The following is a 19,685-nucleotide window of genomic DNA, read 5'->3' as shown; positions in this document are numbered from 1 at the left end:
TCTGACCACTAGAGGGCAGAACAGACCAACATACAGCACATCACACAGAGAAGGCACTGAGGCAGTGTGAAATCATGGACAAGTTTGAAACTGGGCCCCCTGGCAGGAAAACACTGCCTACCTTCCAGAGAAGGAGTTTTTTGGATGTGTGTGCAAAAGTGATTGCTTGAGTTCAGGAACAAAGAAGAGTGTGTGCGTGTGTGTGTGTGTGTAATACGTAGTTCCTCACAGTGGGGAGCAACACATCAAAGCACTCATAAACCATCGTACAAATCTGATGCCCATATTAGCGCATGGTGAAAACACATTGCCTCTTCCTCCCAGTCCTGTGCACAGCTCACACGGTGCTGGGAACATCAAAGGCTTAGAGTCATGACAGAGTCGCGGCCGCGAGAGCCACTCTTACCCAGGAAGTTGTTCCACTCGAAGTCCAGGTCAGCCTGGTTGGCCAGGCAACCGCGCATCACATTCAGGCAGTAGTTGGGGCAGGGCTTGAGGGCCACCTGGCCCGAGCAGTAGGGACAGTACATCATCTTCATGGCCGCGCGGACACAGCTGGGGGAGGCACTTACCTGGGAGAGGAGAGAGGAAGAGAGGGAGAGAGGGAGAGAGGAAGAGAGGGGGGAGGAAGAGAGGGGGAAAGGGAGAGAAAAGAAGTAGAAGAGACAAATTTATAAAAAAAACATGTCAGCTGAACAGGAAGGGTCAAACAAAAAGCAATGGTGCGTTAATTACTGACTACAAAGAGATCCGTGAGTAACTTCACATGACCCTTAGAAGTCCTCCAGAGTGTTCAGTCACCTACATACCAACAGCTTGTGTTTGGGTCTCAAACACCTCCACCTCCCCCTCTCCTTCCGCCTGTACCCTGAGTCCCCCCACCCCTCTCACCTCCAGGGCTGCTGCTCACCTGGTCTGCCTTGACCTGTGACTCCTGACTGGGTTTGACCAGCTGTTCTCTTCCCATGGGACCTGCCTCCACAGCCTGGGATCTCCGCACTTCCCACCACAGCAGCAACCGCCCCCCAGACTCACACTCCATCCACACTCCCCCTGCTGCACAACACCACCTCCTCCTGTGAACACCACCCCCAATTCCCTAAATCAGCTCCTCACAAACAGATGCATGCAACTTCACTTCCCAGCAGCCTCCCCTCCAACACACACTTCCCTCCTCCTCCTCCTCCTTCCTCTCACTCACCGAGGACACTTTGTTGACCACCTCGCCCATGAGCGCCAGGCCGCGGGTGAAGGTGCGCGCGGCGATGAAAGCGCGCGTGAGCTGCAGACGCAGCTTGCGCGGCACGTCGCCGAACGGTCGCAGCTGCTCCGTGTGCCGGCTCACGCACTCCATGTAGGCGTCGCTGAACTCGTACTGGACGTTGACCAGTCGGAACATGCGCTCCAGCAGGTCCTCCCAGAATTCGGCCAGCATGGAGTCCAGGTTGACGGCGGCGCTGCCCTGCTGGTAGTAGCGCCGCAGATCCTGGAAGAAGCTCTTGAAGAGCTCGGCATTCTTCATGTACATCTGGCCATAGGTGCGCACAAACATGCTGTGCAGCGAGCCCTCAGCATTGTCCAGCAGCTCACGGAAGAACTCTGAGAGAGAGAGAGAGAGAGAGGGAGGAAGAAAAGAGCGGTTTAACACTCCTGCATGAAAACATTATCTAACCTTTTCACACAAAAACTCACATTAAACAGCACTATTACATCAATAAAAGGAGGGAAAAGAGGAGGAGATGACGGCGACAGAAAAGAAAAGACAAGAAAAGTTCCCAAAAGATGGAAGAAGAGCAAAGAGGAAAATGGAGCAGCAGCAGCAGATGAGTAGATGAACAGGGAAGAGAGAGAGGCCAAGAAAGAGAGCATGAATCAGAGAATCAGTTTTAATCCACTCTCACTGCAGGACTACTCTGGTATGGTGGAAGGTACAATTTCCATATTATAGATTAGAGTGGATTAGATTAGATAATACATAGTTTGGTGGTTGGTGTGTGTGTGTGTGTGTGTTTCTAATTACATCTTTGGGGATACTTTTAGACAGAGGATTCTCCCAAAGCAAAAGTAGGCCAGTATAGGGTGTGGGGTGTGGAGGCAGACAGGGCTGTATGTCTCAAACTCACGACTCCAGAAAACAGATAAGACTCTAAACAAGACACAGCTTGATATGTCACACACACACACACACACACACACACATGGGGATGTCAGTCATCGGTTCAACATGTAAGCATTAAAACCATGTGACATTCTTCTGTGTGGACTGAAAAAAGTCAGTATTCTTGGCGGTAGCTATATGGCTGTGTCAATACGATGGCACTCGGGAGAGGCAGATTTAATGCTCCTCGCGGCCCCTATCCCCAGCACTCTGCAGCCGGGTGGAAAAAACCCAGCAGCGCTGCCAACAAGCCCGGCTCCCAAAAACAGACAAGCTCGGGGGTTATTACCCAAACAGATTAATGTATATTCCATTTGACCTGCCCCTGGTGTCCAAACATTTTTCAGCCTCGTTGTTCCATTAAGCAGGGGATCTTTTTTTCTGATGGGAGGGGGAAAGAAGGGGGAAAGAAGTTGAGGATGAACAGAAGAATGACAGAGAGGGGCAAGTGTGTGTGTGTGTGTGTGTGTGTGTGTGTGTGTGTGTGTGTGTGTGTGTGTGTGTGTGTGTATGTGTGTGGGGGGGGGGGTGAGGGGGATAGATGAGAGGCTGCTGGTCGTTTTCAAACCGCAACCGTCTCCTCGCACATCTAGCCAGTTGAGACTGACCACTTCCAATGGCATTTTTCTGTTGTCACATTCCATTCCTCTTTTCTTTCTCTCCCCCTCTGCCCCTCACTGGCATGTTCAATAGGATTACTGAATAATGCAGAACCCCCCAGCCTTCTCCTCACTCCTGCTTTCACTTCATCAGTTCCTTCAGCTCGCTCTCTTCAGTGTGGAGCACGAACAATGACCTGCTTCATTCTCAGGAATGTCAGCCCCCCACAAACCCCACCGCCACCCCCCCACTCAAATAATCCTGCCCCTTCTCCCATGAACCCCCCCCGACCTCACATCACCACCCCCACTTTCTTAATCTGAACAAAATGAGAATTCCACAGAAATGCTTTAGGTACCTTGTGCTCTTTTTGCTCTGGCTAACACACACACACACACACACACACTCTCTCTCTCTCGTCTTTCAGTCTTTTCTCTTTGTATCAACTTTCTCTCTCACACTAGCTTGTTCGCTCTCCTCCACAAAAAAGCGTCTGTTCTGTGGACCACTGGCCTGGGTGTCTTTCCCCCTGGCTTTGAAATGTAAAGTTCCCATGCTCTTACAGATGCCGGTCACCCAGCTCAAATTTGTCCTTCGGTCACCAGCACTTCACAGAGCTGCACAAAACATGCACACACACACGCACACACACACACACACACGCACACACACACACACAGTCATAAATGGCCAAGCACACATGTGAAGACAGAAGTACACACACACAAACCCACACACCATGTTGTCACTTCCACTTCATGTGGACATGTTCAAAAGAGTGTGTGTGTGTGTGTGCTGAGGGGATGACAGGGGGAAAAGGGGAGCGTGACACTGGGCGGGTTAACTTGAGGGGTTTTTAACTCCCAAATCCCCGCTGTGTCACCAAGGATACCGGAAACACTGCAGCCCTTCCATTTGCACCCTCCGCCCCTCCCCTTCCCCCCACCCTTACAAAGAGCGCAGAGAGGGCACCCAGCTCCATTGACAGGGATTAAAACAAAAGACCCCCCCACCACCACACACACACACACACCCGCAGCCCCCCAGCCCTCTCCCTGCTCCTGAGGAATGCCAGAGCCGCCACAAGTTTAAAGTCAGAGAGCAGAAAAGAGGGAGAGAGGGAGGACAGGAAGAGAGGAGGGAGCAGCTCTCCACCTGTCCCCCACTCACTTCATCATCATAGGACACGTCTACAGTCCTGCTCACTGGCTGTCATTTAAGTGAGAAGCTAACAAACTGCTGTTAAGCAAAACCAAAAGGTCCTCAGTTGTTAGGCTGAGCTTGATGTATTCGCCCTGCTTGACTGAGTCGGACACAATTATCCCTGGATCAAGCGTACGGCCGGGCGCATTTCTGAGCAAAGCGCTGCTCAGAGGATGAGGAGAGGAGCCCTTCATGTCTGGCAAATTGGAGCCTCCAGGGAGCGGCGCTGGTTCAGTCAGGGCCAAGTGTCTGAGGACAGCGAGCTGGGGAAAGGCATCTTCGCTTCTTCATTAAAATCTTGTTTTCATGATGCGCTGCGCTGGACGCTAGGCCAAAGGACTTTCACATTAAATGAGCTCTTCCTGCCTGGCTCATGCTCCTCAGAATGTGTGCGAAAGGTTAAAGCCCACAGCACTTGTTTAAAGCTGCACTAAGTTTAAACGTTATACTAAGTTTAAAGAGCCCCAGCTGGGTGGAAGTAAGAATATATGTATATATGTATATTTGTATGCGAGTGGGTGTTTGTGTTTGACTGCTTGAGAGAAAAGTAGAGTAGAGTTCATGCTAAGGGAAGCCCCTGGCCCCTCCTCTTCATGTCCTCACTCTACTTCCACATCATTTGAAAGGCATTTGTCTGTGGGCCTTTCAGCGCAGAGCTGCTGTGCTGCTGAGCGCCACGCTCAAGCATTTGGCCCTTCTCCACTCACCGCTGGGTCATAGCGACCCCTCCTCTCCTCTCCCCACCTTTCCTATCCATCCCTCTGCTTTTTCACTCCTGTCACTCAATCCCTCTTTCCCCTCGGCCGCCTCACCCCCTCATATCCTCTCCCACTGCTGCAGCTCTCCGGTGGACATCTTTGCTTTTCAGCTGTTTTGCTTTTACGAGACCCCGTACCCCTCTGTGTGGTTTGGGTCAGCTCGCAGCTCTTGCGATTGGGACAGCGGTCCGGGGTGACAGTTGGGTGGCCACTGTGGACGGACTTGGGGGTTGTCTGAACGGATGTGGGCAGGGAACAAACAGCAGCCACCAGGGAGGAAAAGGAGGGAAGGTAGAAGGAAAAAAAGAACTTATCTGGGCCAGCACTTAATCGCCCGTGACTCCAACCTCCAGGCCCTAAGCGATGAGTGTGCTCTGCTGCACAACACATCCTGTTGTGTGCGTGTGTGTGTGTGTGTGTGTGTGTGTGTGTGTGTGTGTGTGTGTGAGAGAGAGATCAGCGTTAGCATCTACTAGATCCTACACTTTACGTTACTGTAAATACATTGGACTGCTTTCCTGTCTGGGCCCTTCACAGGAAATGGTTGTGTCTGTGGACGGCTCAAAATAAACAGTAGCCTCTTGAGACAGCCATCTCGACTGGCCACAGATGAAACTGTTCTTTGCCTGGACTTCAGGGCTCAATCCCGTACAGATGTAATGCATTTTCCCTCTTTGGAGCGGAGCGCAGGAACACACATTGTTCGCATATTTATGTGCATGACAATGTAGGGCGACATTTTCGAGGCTTCAGAAGGGTGGCTCAAAGCGCTGTTAAGTACTTCCACACGGGGCCTCCGAGCTCTGGCTGATACACGCCAGAAACCTTCCTGCTGCTCCGCCAGCACGCTCTCTTCCTCTCACACACACACACACACACACACACACCACTTCAGAGCTTATTCCCACGGTAACCCTTCAAAAAGACATGCAAACCTGAAACAGCAAGCAAAATGAAAGGCAGAACAGAGTGATGGCAGAGAGAAAAGGATGAGAGAGAAAGGGACAAAAGACTGAGGGAGGGAGGGAGGAGAAAAGGAGGAGGGGGAGTGCGTGGGGGAGAGGAGAGGAGCAGGGCGGTTGGGATCTGGCTGCCACTACATTCCGACATGTCACATTCCTGCTCACATCTGGCTGTAATACATGCGCTCTCCGTTACCATCTCTCTCTTTCTCCATTCTCTCCTTCTCTCTCTCCGTTACCATCTCTCTCTTTTTCCATTCTCTCCTTCTCTCTCTCCGTTACCATCTCTCTCTCCATTCTCTCCTTCGCTCTCGCACTCAAGCAAATATTCTGTTCAACTCTGTTCTTTCCCAAAGCCTGTCGCCCACATCAGCTTTTTTTCTGGTAGTTTTTCTTCAAACATTTGCCGTCTCCTTGTTAACCTTCACCAAACAACACCCCCCCCCCCTGTATAAAAGGGGGGAAAACCCCAAATACTCTTACCAGCCTTCTAGCCTATTCAACACACACACACACACACACACACACACACACACACACACACACAGCTATGTATACACTCACTCTATACATGTCATCACAGTTTATAATTCAAGGGGCCGTTTACATCCTAAAGCCTCACTAAGTTTAGGCCTCAGTGGAGCTGCGGGAGAGAGCTGGCCAGACTGCAGCCACCTCCACCTCCACCCACCTCCCCTCAGTCTGGCTATGACCGCCTCCCATCCCCAGCCCAGCCCAGCCCAGCCCCGGCCAGCAGCCGTGAGTGACGAGGTGCTAGCAGGGTTGGCGTGGGCGGCAGAGCCCAGAAGAGTCTCCATTTATCTCCGCTCAATATCAGTCCACCCCTGTCCACTGGAAGCACAAGAGGGATTGCTACTATTTCCCCGCCTTATCCATCTGTGGGATGCTACTTATTTCTCCCTGGCCACCGGGGGCAGTGTTGCACAGTCCTGATGGCGGTTCTATATCTTGTGTACATGTGCATGTGTGTGTCAGGGGGAGAGAGGGTGGGATGGGGGTTGGGGTTCCCTAGGTGAGTCAGCGCTGTTGTCGCATGTTTCCCATGCCCCCCATATCCACCCCCCTCCCCCGCTCCACTGGCGGCCCAGAGTGGGGAAACCCGATCCCCAGCGCTCGCAGCCCTGGCAGATATTTACAGCCGCTCACAGGCCAGGGAGGAAGCCTGGCTCTGGGAGCGTGTGTGGTCTGTCTGCCAGCTTGCCAGTGTGTGTGTGTGTGTGTGAGTGTGAGAGAGAGAGAGCGAGAGAGAGAGAGAGAGATAGAGGGTGTGTGCACAAGAGGGAGTGTGTGATCCAGAGAGAGAGAGAGAGAGAGAGAGAGAGAGAGATAGAGAGAGAGGTGCACAAGAGGGAGTGTGTGATCCAGAGAGAGAGAGAGAGAGAGAGAGAGAGAGAGAGAGAAAGAAAGAAAGAGAGAGAGAAAGAGGGAGAGAGAGGGAAAGGGGGACATAGAGAGACAGGTGGAGACAGAGTGGTGGATCGACTGGGAGTCTCAGGCAGAGGTGTCCGTCAAAGATGAGAGGGGGAGGGAGCAAGGCAGAGCCACAGAGCATACACATAACATACCCTAAAGGAATGGATTCAAATGGGCACACCGAAGCATTGTGTGTTTGAGTGTGTGAGTGTGTGTGTGTGTGTGTGTGTGTGTGTGTGTGTGTACATGCATAATTGGCCTTGATACGGTGTCTGCATACATATCTAATTTCTGCCATCCAATGAGGACAGATATGGATCAGCAGAAGCATATGCACACGACAGATGTCCCACAGAGCAGGGGGCACTGAGGGTGTGTGTGTGTGTGTGTGTGTGTGTGTGTGTGTGTGTGTGTGTGTTAACCGAGACCCACCCCTTATGTTCTTCAGCTGTGAGGGTGTGAGTCAGAATGTGTAAATATGCGGCAATCTGGCACATCATAACACTCTGAATGTGCAGGAAAATGGGCTGGAACAGAAGTGAATATTATAGTGCTATGTGTGTATGTTTCTACAGCATTTCTCATTGGTAAAAGGCACGTCACGTGATTGAGAATAAATCAGTTGCACTCAGAGACACTCCTGGCCTTATTTGTTGTGTTTATCTGATAAGGATGTGCGTGGGTGAAAGAATGCAGGCGTGACTGAGAGTGGCAGATGAGCGAGTGAGGGGGCGAGGGCGAGGGCAGGTACTCACGGTCGAAGTGGCGGTGTCTCTGGGTGAAGGTGCTCTGCATGTTGGAGCTGAGGCGGCTCACGGGCTCCTTGAGGTCTGAGCGGCTCTGCTGGCTCAGCTTCTCCTCCATCTCCAGCGTGCAGCAGGAGAAGCCCTGAGGACACACCTTCAGATGGGCACCTGCGGGGAGGAAGGACACGCTCAATCTCCGCTCAGCCACCAGACCGGGCGCACAACGAGACAGGAAAAACGCCGCGATAACATCGACACGCGGATTACACCAGTTCTTTGGAATGTGCGCTCATTGTGGAATGTGGCATTTTGAACTTTTCAAACACAGATCCGTGTATTTTATAGCTGCTCGGTGACCACAAAGGAACTCAGTGAGACTAAACTGAAGCATAATAGTTATCCTACGTGAGCCAACATACTCGCCATAGCCTTCCAATCATCTTAGTTCATGCTCCACGTTGCCTCCACTGTGTTCATAGCCCTGGTCCTAGCATGACGGTATGCAAGTGTTAGGAGGAGCCAGTGCAGCGAGCAGCCGGACAGCACTTCCCCTCAACCCATCGTGTCGACGAGCAGGTCTGGAGACCAGGCCATTATGCTCACGGAGGGAATGTGGGGCCCAAACGGCTCGCGCTGACAAAGAGAGTGGTCAGAACGAAGTGAACGCGTTAATTTCGACGGGGACTTGTGGTGGTGGCTGGGCAAATGGGGCTGCAGAGGCGGGAATGTGTAGTCGCAGCTGCAATAATGTTTTGTTTTTCTTTCTGTTTAATATGAGTTGCTGGAATCTGCCTAGAACACAGGGCTCCTTTCACTGGGCCTGGGACTGCCGCTTGGGATTTTTAGCTGCTGCTGCTCTGCACTGGCCTAGACACACACAGGCGGCCAGACAAGGGCACTCTCACACAGCAGTGCTCACACAGCTCTCACACTCTCTCACTCATCACAACACACTCCCCAACCACACTGCACACACTCACAGAAACACTCTTGCAAATCCAATGATCAATTAATCACGTTAGCGTTTTTGGTTGAATGAGTCTACTCGTTATTCACGCAGAATTATTCAGACAGCACTTAACAGGCCTATTACACAAATTCAAACATGATGTCTCGTTTCATATCTCATAAAAATATTTAAAAAATGAGTGTCATTATGACAGTGTTAAGTGGGGCGGAGCAAACAGTTAGGGAAGAGCTAAGCACAGCCTATAAAATCTCCAGTTATACACAGACAAATTATTTGTTATGGCTAGTGTACTGTTGCATTTTTTTTTACAAAAAAAAAAAAAACACACAGTATTACATGACTCTCCATACAATGTTCTTCTTTTCTCAACGAAGACCTTAATATACAAGCTATATATAACATGATGGTGGATGGATTGCACTGTGCTCTTTAACAAAAGCATCCATATCCTCTTTTCAATGCCCCATCCAAATCTGTGCACCTAAAGAAGCGTTTAGTAGCTTAATGTCTACACTTCTGTCGGCACCCTGAGTGATGCGCCCTCTCCCCTGCCTCTTGCTCTGCGTTGGGCAGTCAGCCCACTCCCTGAGCTCCCCAAAGAGCCAGGAGAGAGAGGCTGGGCCTTTCACCACCCGGCTGTGTGATGGCTCCAGCCTCCAGACCCCAACAGGCCGGCCAAGCCAATCAGGCGTCATTCCAGGGCGCCTCTGCAAGCCAGGGCCGACAGGACGCACGTCAGGTGGCGGCTACTCGTGTGACGCTTCCAGAGAGCGTGGGGCGAGCCAGACTTGTTCCATCTGTGGCGCCGGACCAGAGAGTGTGTGTGTGCGCACCACGTGCTCCAAAGGCGCACACGGTCATGTAAACCGAGCTGCTGCTGAGCGCCGACAAATAATCACCGGCCAACCACCAGCGCTGGCCACTGCTGTAGGACCCTCGCCGGCCACAAGCGCAAAGACAACAAGATGTCATGTCGGAAGTGTGCATGTGTGTGTTGGAGGAAGCAGTGTTAGACATGTGGGTTTACTATTCTCTGTTCACTGTGTGTGTGTGTGTGTGTGTGTGTACCAGAGATGCATTTAACTCCTGTCAACACTTCACAGCTACTATTTGTAAACATCTCTCCTACAGAACAAGTTAGGTATTCTAAAAATGTCCACTTCAGGTCAGAACGCATGTAAGAGCACTGAAATAACTAAGTAACTGACCAACCCACAGTTGTTCCTCACATCATTTTTCTAAACATCCCATCTGATGACTAGAGCCCTACCTTGTGCCTCACTGGCTGTCAGCCCATCCAAAACAGGCGCCAGAACATGACCCCCAAAACACACATGCACACTCTCCAACACACACACACACACACACTCTCAAAACACACACCCACACACATACACACACAAACACATAAACCTGGTGAAAGCCTTCCTACAGCACCCTCATATCCATGAGTTCAACACACGGCTCTTTGTATGAGGGCCAGTGGAGAGGGACGCAAGGGGGTCTTGTGGGATGACTGGAAAACGGGACGCGGGGGTAAGTAAAGCACACATGGGCCAATAAAAGCCCAGTTAGGAGCCGGGGGCCGCCACAGCCCCGAGCGCTGGCCACTACCCACCGCCAACCCACGCCAACCCCCGCCTGCTGCTCAGGGCGCAGGCAAACAAGCGGCCGCTCCTGCCTCCTCTTAGCCAGCGCAACCAACTGCCCACAGTCAACAGGCTTCTCCAGCAGTGGCGGGCAAGGGTGGCGATGAAGGCCCCGATCAACACTTTTTTTTTTTTTCCCCAACCGTCACATCTGACAATGCCTGAGCAAAAAGAGCCGTCCTAATTGTGTCCATGTGTCGTGCTCACCAGCCATAATATCAAGAGCCTGCTGAAAAGTCCAAGAGAGAAATTCAGAAAAACAAGTCACTCAGAGCGCTCTGAACAAACATGCTACTGTGTTTAATAGGGCCAAGCTGCACGAAAAACAGAGTTCATTTCTCAGGGCTGACGGCGGGCGGGCGAGGAAGAACAGAGCGCTGTTTGCTTCCATTGATTGCGCACGGGGCCAAACATCGCCTGCTGATCCACTTGGCCAGGCCTCGCCAATGAAATGAGAGGAATCTGCAAAGGGGTTTTTTTTCCCCCCAGCACATGATTAACTAAATAAGATCATAGTTCAGAGAGCTCCGGACCAAGTCCTCAGTGACCTCAGGAAAGATACGCACACAAATAAGGCATCACTTTTAATTACTGCGTGTCTTCCTGAACCTTTTGAAGTAGTCTACAGCCCATTTTGCACAAGGACCCTCATTAAACAAAGTACTTTTGGCACAGACACGTCTGACAACGCAGGGTTTTTTATGACTATTGAACACATAAGCCAAGTCTCCTCTGCTTCCCTATTAGCTGTAAACAGGTATCTTTCAAAAGCCCTGGTCTGGACACCAGGGTCAAGGGTCGGTAAATTGGGCTTTCGGCCAGCTCAACACACATGATCAATTTCCTTTCCACTCCTCCCCATTCCACAGGCAGGGCTTCTAAAACACCCTTTTCCATAAAGACTCTCAACAAGTTGTGAGTTGATTTAACATGAACGTTCTCGTGGCTCGGCCCACGCAGGGCCCCCTCTTCCTTCTGTGGCCACTGTGTGGCTTAGCGAGCTCACGGCTGAAGCGCTTCGTAAAGTCACTTCCCCTCAGTGTTCCCATATTACTCGAGCCCTGTTTGCTGGAAAAGGAAAAGGGAGGAGGGAGGCAGAAAATGCCTTGTGGACAAAACCCAGATTAGCCCACATCCCATCCCCACCCCCAGTGCCACCCACCCAAACCCACGGCCAGACAGCCCTCAGCACGCCACCCCTACAGGACGACCCTGCAGGCTTAACCAGCGAGGGCAAAGGTTAACAGCCACTCCTCTGAGAAAGGCCACGTCCTCTGACCCTGGTCCAGCACTGGCCGGTGGATGCACCACCCACCAAAACACACACACACACACACACACACACACACACACACACACACACACAGAGCTCTGTGCACTCTGGGGCAGAGGTTGTAAATTCCCGTTGGGATTATTTCAGGCCATCTTGCTGTTTGGTGGCCATAAATCGGTCAGTCCGCCACATCAACAAGCCCCCCCGCCAAAGAGAGAGACAACCAGGCAGCCGTGGCATCCTGCTCTGCGGACGCATTCAGAGGCGCCTATATGACAACAGCAGTATGGTGATGGACAACTCAAACTTTAAGAGCGGCCATTCAGTCGCTGTGATGACATGAACACTGGCGAATGTAATTTAGCCGGAGATAATGAAACACTCATTCTCTCTGTCAACACAGTGTTTGTAGCGCCACCGGAGTCTCTGCTGTTCTTGTAAACCCCATGGGCAGTCAACTTGGAAAACATCCTCATGGACAGCATTTTCTGCTTCAAATGTGTTGCGCTTTAACATCTGACCCAAAACCCAGAGTTGGGGGGGGTCTTTCTTGGAAGGCAATCAGAGCGCACACACTCCAAAACCCAACACTTTGGAATTCTTGTTAAGTAAAATGGCATGCAAGCTGAGGGCATAGTCTGTGGGCCGATGCTACATTTGTTGCCTATTGTGAGTGTAAACAACCTTTGCACACTGCCCTGCACAGAGGCAAGGGCAGAGCCACACACCCTACAGTTGCTTTCTCACCCCCTCAAGGCACTCCCTCCCTGTGACTGCAGGGGGATGGGGCCTGCCATTTGTCAGAGTAGAGCAGTCAGACTTTTCCGTTTCTTTCGGCCATTCATACAGTCCAGACCCCAGGACTGGATCAAAACAAGCTGTAGGACAGCAGCACTTGGCATCAGCTGCTCAAGACTGGAGACAGTGATTACCATAGCTAGAGATGAACTGGACGTCTTCCAGGGTGTCACTGAAAAGGCGGTGTTAATTACTCGCGATCAATGCACAAAGACCTGCTACGAGCAAAACTTGACAGCAACAACAAGGAATCCATATTGGAGCCCCAAGGTGATAGTTTCTTAATGTTCAAAGTGGAGAAATTACACGGGATGAAACGAAAAACCAATTCAGGAGGGAACATTAAAAGGCAGTAACTGACTATACATGTGATTTCTAAAATCACAGCACTTATGTTTTACAGTCGTCTGCTCAATGTTGGGTTTCATGTTGAGGCACGAGATGGTTTTTTCCCCTCCTCACCATGCCGCCCTGCCTGCTCGTATGCACTCACTGAGCCTTCCCTGTTCTTTTCTCCTGCGCTCTGTGTGGCCCCAAGGCCATCGGAGAAAAGGCTGACCATTCGGTCAGCCTCTCTATTCTCCACCCTTCTCTCCGTCTGTGTGGCCCAAGGACATCCAGACGGAAAAATAACTGCAGGTTATCATTTGCTGCCTCAGGAAGACAGAGGTGAACCCTTGCAACCATACCACCATGACAACAAATGAACTTCTTGATTCTTCTGCACAAAAACAACAAACAACAAAATCCCCTGTCCAGCTCTCTAATAGTAAGCAAGAAAAGTATCAGTGCTGACTTACACTATTAAAGTCAAGGCTACAATAGTGACAAGTCTCTGGCTTGATGCTTCTGGGCTGTTTGGGGGCACATAGAGAGACTTCAATGGACCTTCTTGGAAGAACATTTCTCCATTGTATTAATAAAACCGTGTTGGAACAAGAAGGTACAACGTGCACACACTTAAGCTGTGTGGTTCAACCGCAAAAGAGAAAATGCTCAATAAGGATGTCTGTAACCGGAAACCATTATTAGAGGCCAGCCGCTCATATGGAGCTCATCAGTCCAGGGTACTGCTTTCCCTTTCCTCCCCACTCCAGCTCAGCCCCTCAGATACTGGCATGACAAGTTTATAGCACTTTGGCCAACACAATAATGCTTTTCAGGTTCTAGCACTCAAACCAAGCGGCTAAATGAGAATGTCAGGGGTGCCTGGCTTCAGCCCCTACTAGCAAGAAAAAAGGGGGAAAAAAAATCAAAATGGTGGGCTTGAGGAAGTAGGTCATGTCGTATGGAGAAAGGATCGAAGCCAAGCGAGAGGTGGAGACATCATAATAACAGACTTTCTCTATATGAGTCACACGGATCAGCCCCTTCTCAGGCCATCTTCAGCAACCATGACAAGTGATGTATTAACTCCCTCCCAAAACTATTCTCTGACAGAAAAGTCGCTGCTTGCTTCCTCTGTTTGTTATGACGACGGCAAGATGTCAGCCACTCGCAGACGTGGGATATCCGGGGTGTAACAAGTGATGATACGCGGCTGCAACTTGCAAGGACACCCTGAGTCTGGAGAACAAAAAGAAAGCGCAAAGAGCCAATAACCCCCTTGAGAAGACTTAATGCGTGTCGACCTACTATAGTGTTCTTCCACTCCCCACCCCTTTCCATTCCTAATATAACTCCCTACAGTGGAAGACTTAGAGCCCCTACTAGTGCCGTGAGCACATGTTCGTAGGTCATTCTCTGAAAAACCTTTCCACCGGCCTTGTTTGTTCCACTGGGGCTTTCCTCTGGCAAAGAAGGCTGTACAGTACCAGAGGCTAGGGGCGAGGCTCATTAGGACCTCTTCCAAGGAATAATCACACATTATTAGCCATATCCGAGTGCAGCCAGCAAGCGATTGGACAGACATCCCATGTCACCCCCATGGGGCAGGTGTCGTGTTAACAAGGAAGCGAGTTAACGAGCAGGATATCCCGCGCAAAAACAGCCAGCATGACCCTCACACTCCATGGGAAGTTGCTCTTTCAGCGCGGACGGACCTGGCTCGCTCACAGCACACCCGCCAATCACCCTCGTCCATTCAGTCGTACCATGGCAACCTGTCTCTACTCACTTGGAAGGTTGACTGGTCACATGCTACATTGAGAACATTGATGACCAACCTTAATATAACTCATGGTCAGTCCAGCTTAGTCTGTAGGGAGGGGCAACCTGGAAAGTTAAAGATGAAAGCAACCTCTCCAACCTCTCCTTTTCAGTTTCTCCATGTAGCTACTATCTGCACAGAGAAAGAGATGTCTTGACTCATGCGCTCATGCTCAAAGCACTCATTCATTTGCTTGTACAAGACATTACATGTGTGTGGTGGCATGTAGGCAGCACAGTTATGATTCATGCCTGTGAAGACCAAAGGCCAGAACTCATGAGCACAACTCATGAACTAGTGAGCACTTCATGTCTAGTCCTGTTCAGAGTAAAGCAGAACACTAATGGACCAGTTTGGACAAAAACAAAAAACCTGAAATTCATTACCACGTCGGTTCCAACCTTATTTAATCCATATAAAATAGCACTTAACATTCTCTGTGCAATGGTTCAGAGCACTTAACATTCTCCGTGCAATAGGAATTTAACTTAAGGAGAATTCAATTTGGAGGGAGATATTTTACAGTCAGGCAGCCAGCCACAAGACCTTGGAAAGCATTTGTGCAAAATTATGTTTCCTTAAATAAATCAGGGATCAAAATCTTTCCCAAACACAGCTGTCAAAACACCAAACTGCCAAGGTTTGCTTTTCAGATGGCACGCGGTTGATAAAAAAAAAAGACAAGAGTGCAGTCTCAGTAGACTTTATTAGAAACAATGTCAGCTTCCATTTTGTGCACACTTCAATTCTGTTGAAGGTGTTTGGAAGCAGAGCTGACTCAAACCTACAGCCAGCTCACGAGATGTCTCGAGTTAACCAGCAGCATGGACATGTCAATTTCCTTGTCTGGCGGAACATGTCTCTATGGTTGAATTAAGTCTTAAACCCAACTGATTGGAAGGTATGGACTGGTAAAAAAATCAAAAATAAATTAACCTTGGTCAAAGCGTCAAACACATGTGAATTCATTCATAGTCAGGCACACAAACACATAGGCCTCGCCCCATGCAACCAGAATCCACCTCTGATTACGAACCCAGTCAGGGCCTCTGGCCAATTAAAACTCTCCACTGGCGAACATTCCAAAATGCTGTCATCCATGAACATTTACCCAGAGTGCCCTGGGGAGATTCCACAACATGGCTGTGGCCTCTCGCTCTCTGTCTGTCTCGCTCTCCCTCCCAGGTCCTCAGCCCACCGTCTCCGGCTTTGTTTCTGCACACAAAAGCTCCCTGCCTACCCAACTTCCCAGGTCAGCTCTTTGTGAATGCCTCAAGCAAGTCCACCACTCTTGCGCTCATTTAGCGTGCGGGACCGACGCGGTCGGACACTAGACCCCTAGAAACGTTCCCCTGCTCTCCGCCTGCGTGAGCCATTCCTTTCAAAAGACCACAGACGCCCGGAGCTCTGGGCAATGGCTGATTGTATACCAGCTAATGAAGTAGATGTCAAGGTGGGTGTAACATTATGCTGTAAAAGCACATTCACAAAGAGCTATCAGAGCACAGCCACGGGTCCTTCTGGGTAGAACTGGACAGACTGGCTCAAGTGAACAGAGCAAGGTTCAGGTGGAAGCAATTATACCCCCATCACCCACTTTTCTAACAGTTAGCCGCCTCCTCTCCCATGAAGCCGGACACACATTTCTATATAAGAAGAGAGAGAGAGAGAGAGAGAGAGAGAGAGAGAGAGAGAGAGAGAGAGAGAGAGAGAGAGAGAGAGAGAGAGGAGGGGGCTTGAGGTTGTAATTGCAATGAGTCAGTAGGTAAGCAGAGAAATGACAGTTTGGAATGTGCCGTTTATTTACCCGTGTGGAAACAGAAGGGCAAAGAGGGAGCGAGGAAGAGGAGGAAGACAACAAAGAGAAGGGCCGCACGAAGGAAGCAAGAGACGCTGACGAAACCTGTTGGCAACTCTGAATGTAATGGGCATGTTTGAGAATTCCCCGGGACATTTCCCAAAGGAGCTCCGACACACTCGCAGAGACACACACCAACTGGCTGCAAGCGCAGGCCACTGGAGGGAGCAGAGGGAGGAGAGGAGAGCGGAGCCGACGTGAGAAACTTGAGGGATGACTGAGCAATGACAATACATACATCACCTAAAATAATCAGTCAGGAGCCCCAGGCAGCCCTGACCAAAGCTCAGAGGACTCCGTTAGCCAGGCTGCCAGAGCAGTCCCTGCTGAACAGCAACACAAACATATTCACTCTGCACTCACTTCGACAAACATTCCACCAATCCAGTTTAAGCAAATCTAACACACTACTACATGTTACAAAGGCTGAACTACATCTAGAGCTACCGCTCATTACATTCCATGCTTGGTGAGGACAATGCACAATGCAGTAAGTCAGTGTAAGAGAATATCAAGGTGTAATCTAGAATTAATTCAAATGACATCTATCAGAATTGGTCCTTGTCTATATTTGTGAGATCTTGAATGCCTGGCTTACCTGCATCCTGTAGTTAAAGACCATGGCCGGAACTCAACCCCTCTAACTCCCCAACATCTTTCAGAAGACATTTGAACACACACCATGCCTTGATTAACCATCAGGCAACAAAGGGTTCACTGGGCTGACCTCCCCTCCTTTCAGTGGGCAAATGAGAAATGCTCATGTCACCTTTTATTCTTGCACAGACTTCCTAATCTCTTTTCACTGGGTTACCACTCATTAACTCCCTGCATCCTGCGCCGCTCCACAGTCCGCGCTGGATGTGCCTCCATTTTTTCTGGAATGTGTGTGTGTGTGTGTGTGTGTGTGTGTGTGTGTGTGTGTTTGGGGGGTGGGGGTGGGGGCTGTGTACTTGCATGCTCCTGTCTTGTGTATGGGCACATAAGACTTTCTGGCAAATTTGCAGACAGCCTAGTCTCCCCAGACACAATAACAGAACACACCCGAGTAAAGTATGATTACAACGAAAGAAGAGACAAGACTCAGACATCAGCCACTTAACTCAAAGCCTCGACTCTTTCTACCAAATAATGACCCTCAGCACATATGAACACATCTCAAAGGTGAACCCCACTCAGCCTCCACAGCCTTGGTGCTCTGAAGCCACAGAGAGGGAATTCCAGATTACTGCTGAAGTTGAGCATATTTAAATGTCGTGATTACTGTGCAGAAGCAGAGCACACGGATTAAGCAAAACACACAAAACACTAATTATAGACAACAAGAAAATAACCAGGCTTCTTCTTAAACAATTAAAAGAACTTCAAGTTTAGAAATGGCCTCAATGAATTTGCCCATTCTTGTCTAGTCTTGTCCCTGAGAACTTTGGCTTCATTCTTGTCTTTCTTTGCCACTCTGCTCACCAGGCAATAAACCGCTTTTCATCTACAACTGAACGCACTTAACCTCTATCAAGTGAAAGCTTTTAAAAGTGTTTAACACACAAGACCCCCATTTTGATCTTTGTCAGTAAAAGCCGTCCCTTGTAAGGCCAGGCACTTGCTGAGAGCCTTTACAACTGTGGCATCTTCTAGAGGCTAAAGTTGACCAGATGTGAGAATGACGGACAGGCTCTGCTCTTGGCTTTGGTGTATGTGTGTGTGCTTGTGTGTTTGTGTAAGTGTGTGTGTTTGTTTGTGTTGGTGTGTTGTAGTGTGGAAGTGCCCCACAGGAAGGGATGAGGTCAGTAACAAGCTCATATTTCCTCAAAGACCTCAAAGCTACGGGAGCAACAAAGATTACGATATACCTGTTTAGCCTTAGAAACAGGATCGCACTGGGGCTGGTGGGAAGAAACCCACTATTAGCCAACTGTCAAAAGGAAAGGCTACACCAAGGTTTCAGTTCTTAACTCACTAAGACTTCATCCTACACGACGGACATGTCCATTTTGCAGGAGATATATGACCAGGTATGTCGATAAATCAATCACCCCACTGAGGACAAGCCGACTGCTTTCAACAGCTTCGGCAGGGATCAGACCTATCAGTCCCGGACTTCTTTTAAGAAAACCATATTTAGATTCCCAACCCCTAAGATTTCCCCCATAAACCTCAGAGGGGAATACTCCAAAAACAGAGCAGGAGTGATTTGTTACTCTTCGCCGAGGACTTCCAACAAGCCATCGTGAGCGGCGTAGCCAGCGGGGTGTGAGCCGATAGCTCTGTGTGAGCTGGGGCTTGGACGAGGCGGCTTCCTCCTCCTCAGTCAAACTCCACGAGAACCCTCATGAGGGAAGCTGGGGAGAATGGGTGAGTGGGTGGGGGAGGCCCACTACAGCCCTAATAGGGCCAGACTGTGGGGCTTTTCATACTTTGTGAGCAGTTTTATGGCATGTTCAAAAGAGAGCACTGAGACCAAAAAAAAGAACGAAAGTCAGAAAGGGATTAAGTAATTACGTGTGCAGTTAAGTTGGGATGGCGAAAGCGTGGGCGAGCCAGCGTGAGGAATGAGGCTGAGGCTGAGCTAAGCGCCCGCACAGCAGCTTCATCAGGAGGAGGAGGAGGAAGAGGAGAGGGGGGTTACGCCACGTAAAGCCAGGGGAGTAATTAGCAGGGATTACAGATCCTCTGGCGTCTCTCAGCGCTGAGGAAAGCAGTCCAGGAAAGAGCGCACAGGGACAAGCAAGCAGCTGGCCTTAGGTCGGCCCTGGCAGTCACAGCCTACATGCCAATTATCATCATCATCATCATCATCACTGCTAGAATTGTACTCAAGTCTCATTAACACTTCATCTGCTTTACCACTCCACCAGAAGGGGCTTTCATTCGAAGGCCAAGTCCTCAAAGGAGCAATGCAAGTTGGAAGACGTTGAGAAGAGAAAGAAGGGGTTGTGGAGGCACTAGCAAGACCAGATAAACTCACCCACCCACATACACACAGCTGGCGAAGTGACACCAGCTCTGACTGACAGTTGGACAAAGGAGAGACAGAGCGTCTCGGATATCACAGCAACGGAGAACGAACACACACACACACACACACACTTCCTTCAAAAGAATTCAGTTGGGAGAGGCAGCAAGGAAA

The 19,685-nt window shown here is 50.0% G+C and overlaps 1 protein-coding gene across 1 annotated transcript in view; it reads right to left on the bottom strand.

Moving 5' to 3' along the window:
- gpc4 (glypican 4) overlaps positions 1-19,685 on the bottom strand; it is a 32,854-nt gene that overhangs the window by 4,780 nt on the left and 8,389 nt on the right. The window contains exons 2-4 of the mRNA XM_048231872.1: positions 7,871-8,029; positions 1,202-1,599; positions 407-572 (exon numbers count right to left, since the gene is read on the bottom strand). Of these exons, the coding sequence (XP_048087829.1) occupies positions 407-572; positions 1,202-1,599; positions 7,871-8,029 (723 nt within the window). The remainder of the gene's footprint in view (positions 1-406; positions 573-1,201; positions 1,600-7,870; positions 8,030-19,685) is intronic.

The sequence above is a fragment of the Alosa alosa genome, chromosome 21 (assembly GCF_017589495.1).
Source record: "Alosa alosa isolate M-15738 ecotype Scorff River chromosome 21, AALO_Geno_1.1, whole genome shotgun sequence".
In the NCBI taxonomy this organism is placed as follows: domain Eukaryota; kingdom Metazoa; phylum Chordata; class Actinopteri; order Clupeiformes; family Clupeidae; genus Alosa; species Alosa alosa.
The sequence above is the reverse complement of the archived record's forward strand: the minus strand, read 5'-3'. Positions and strand labels throughout refer to the sequence as shown.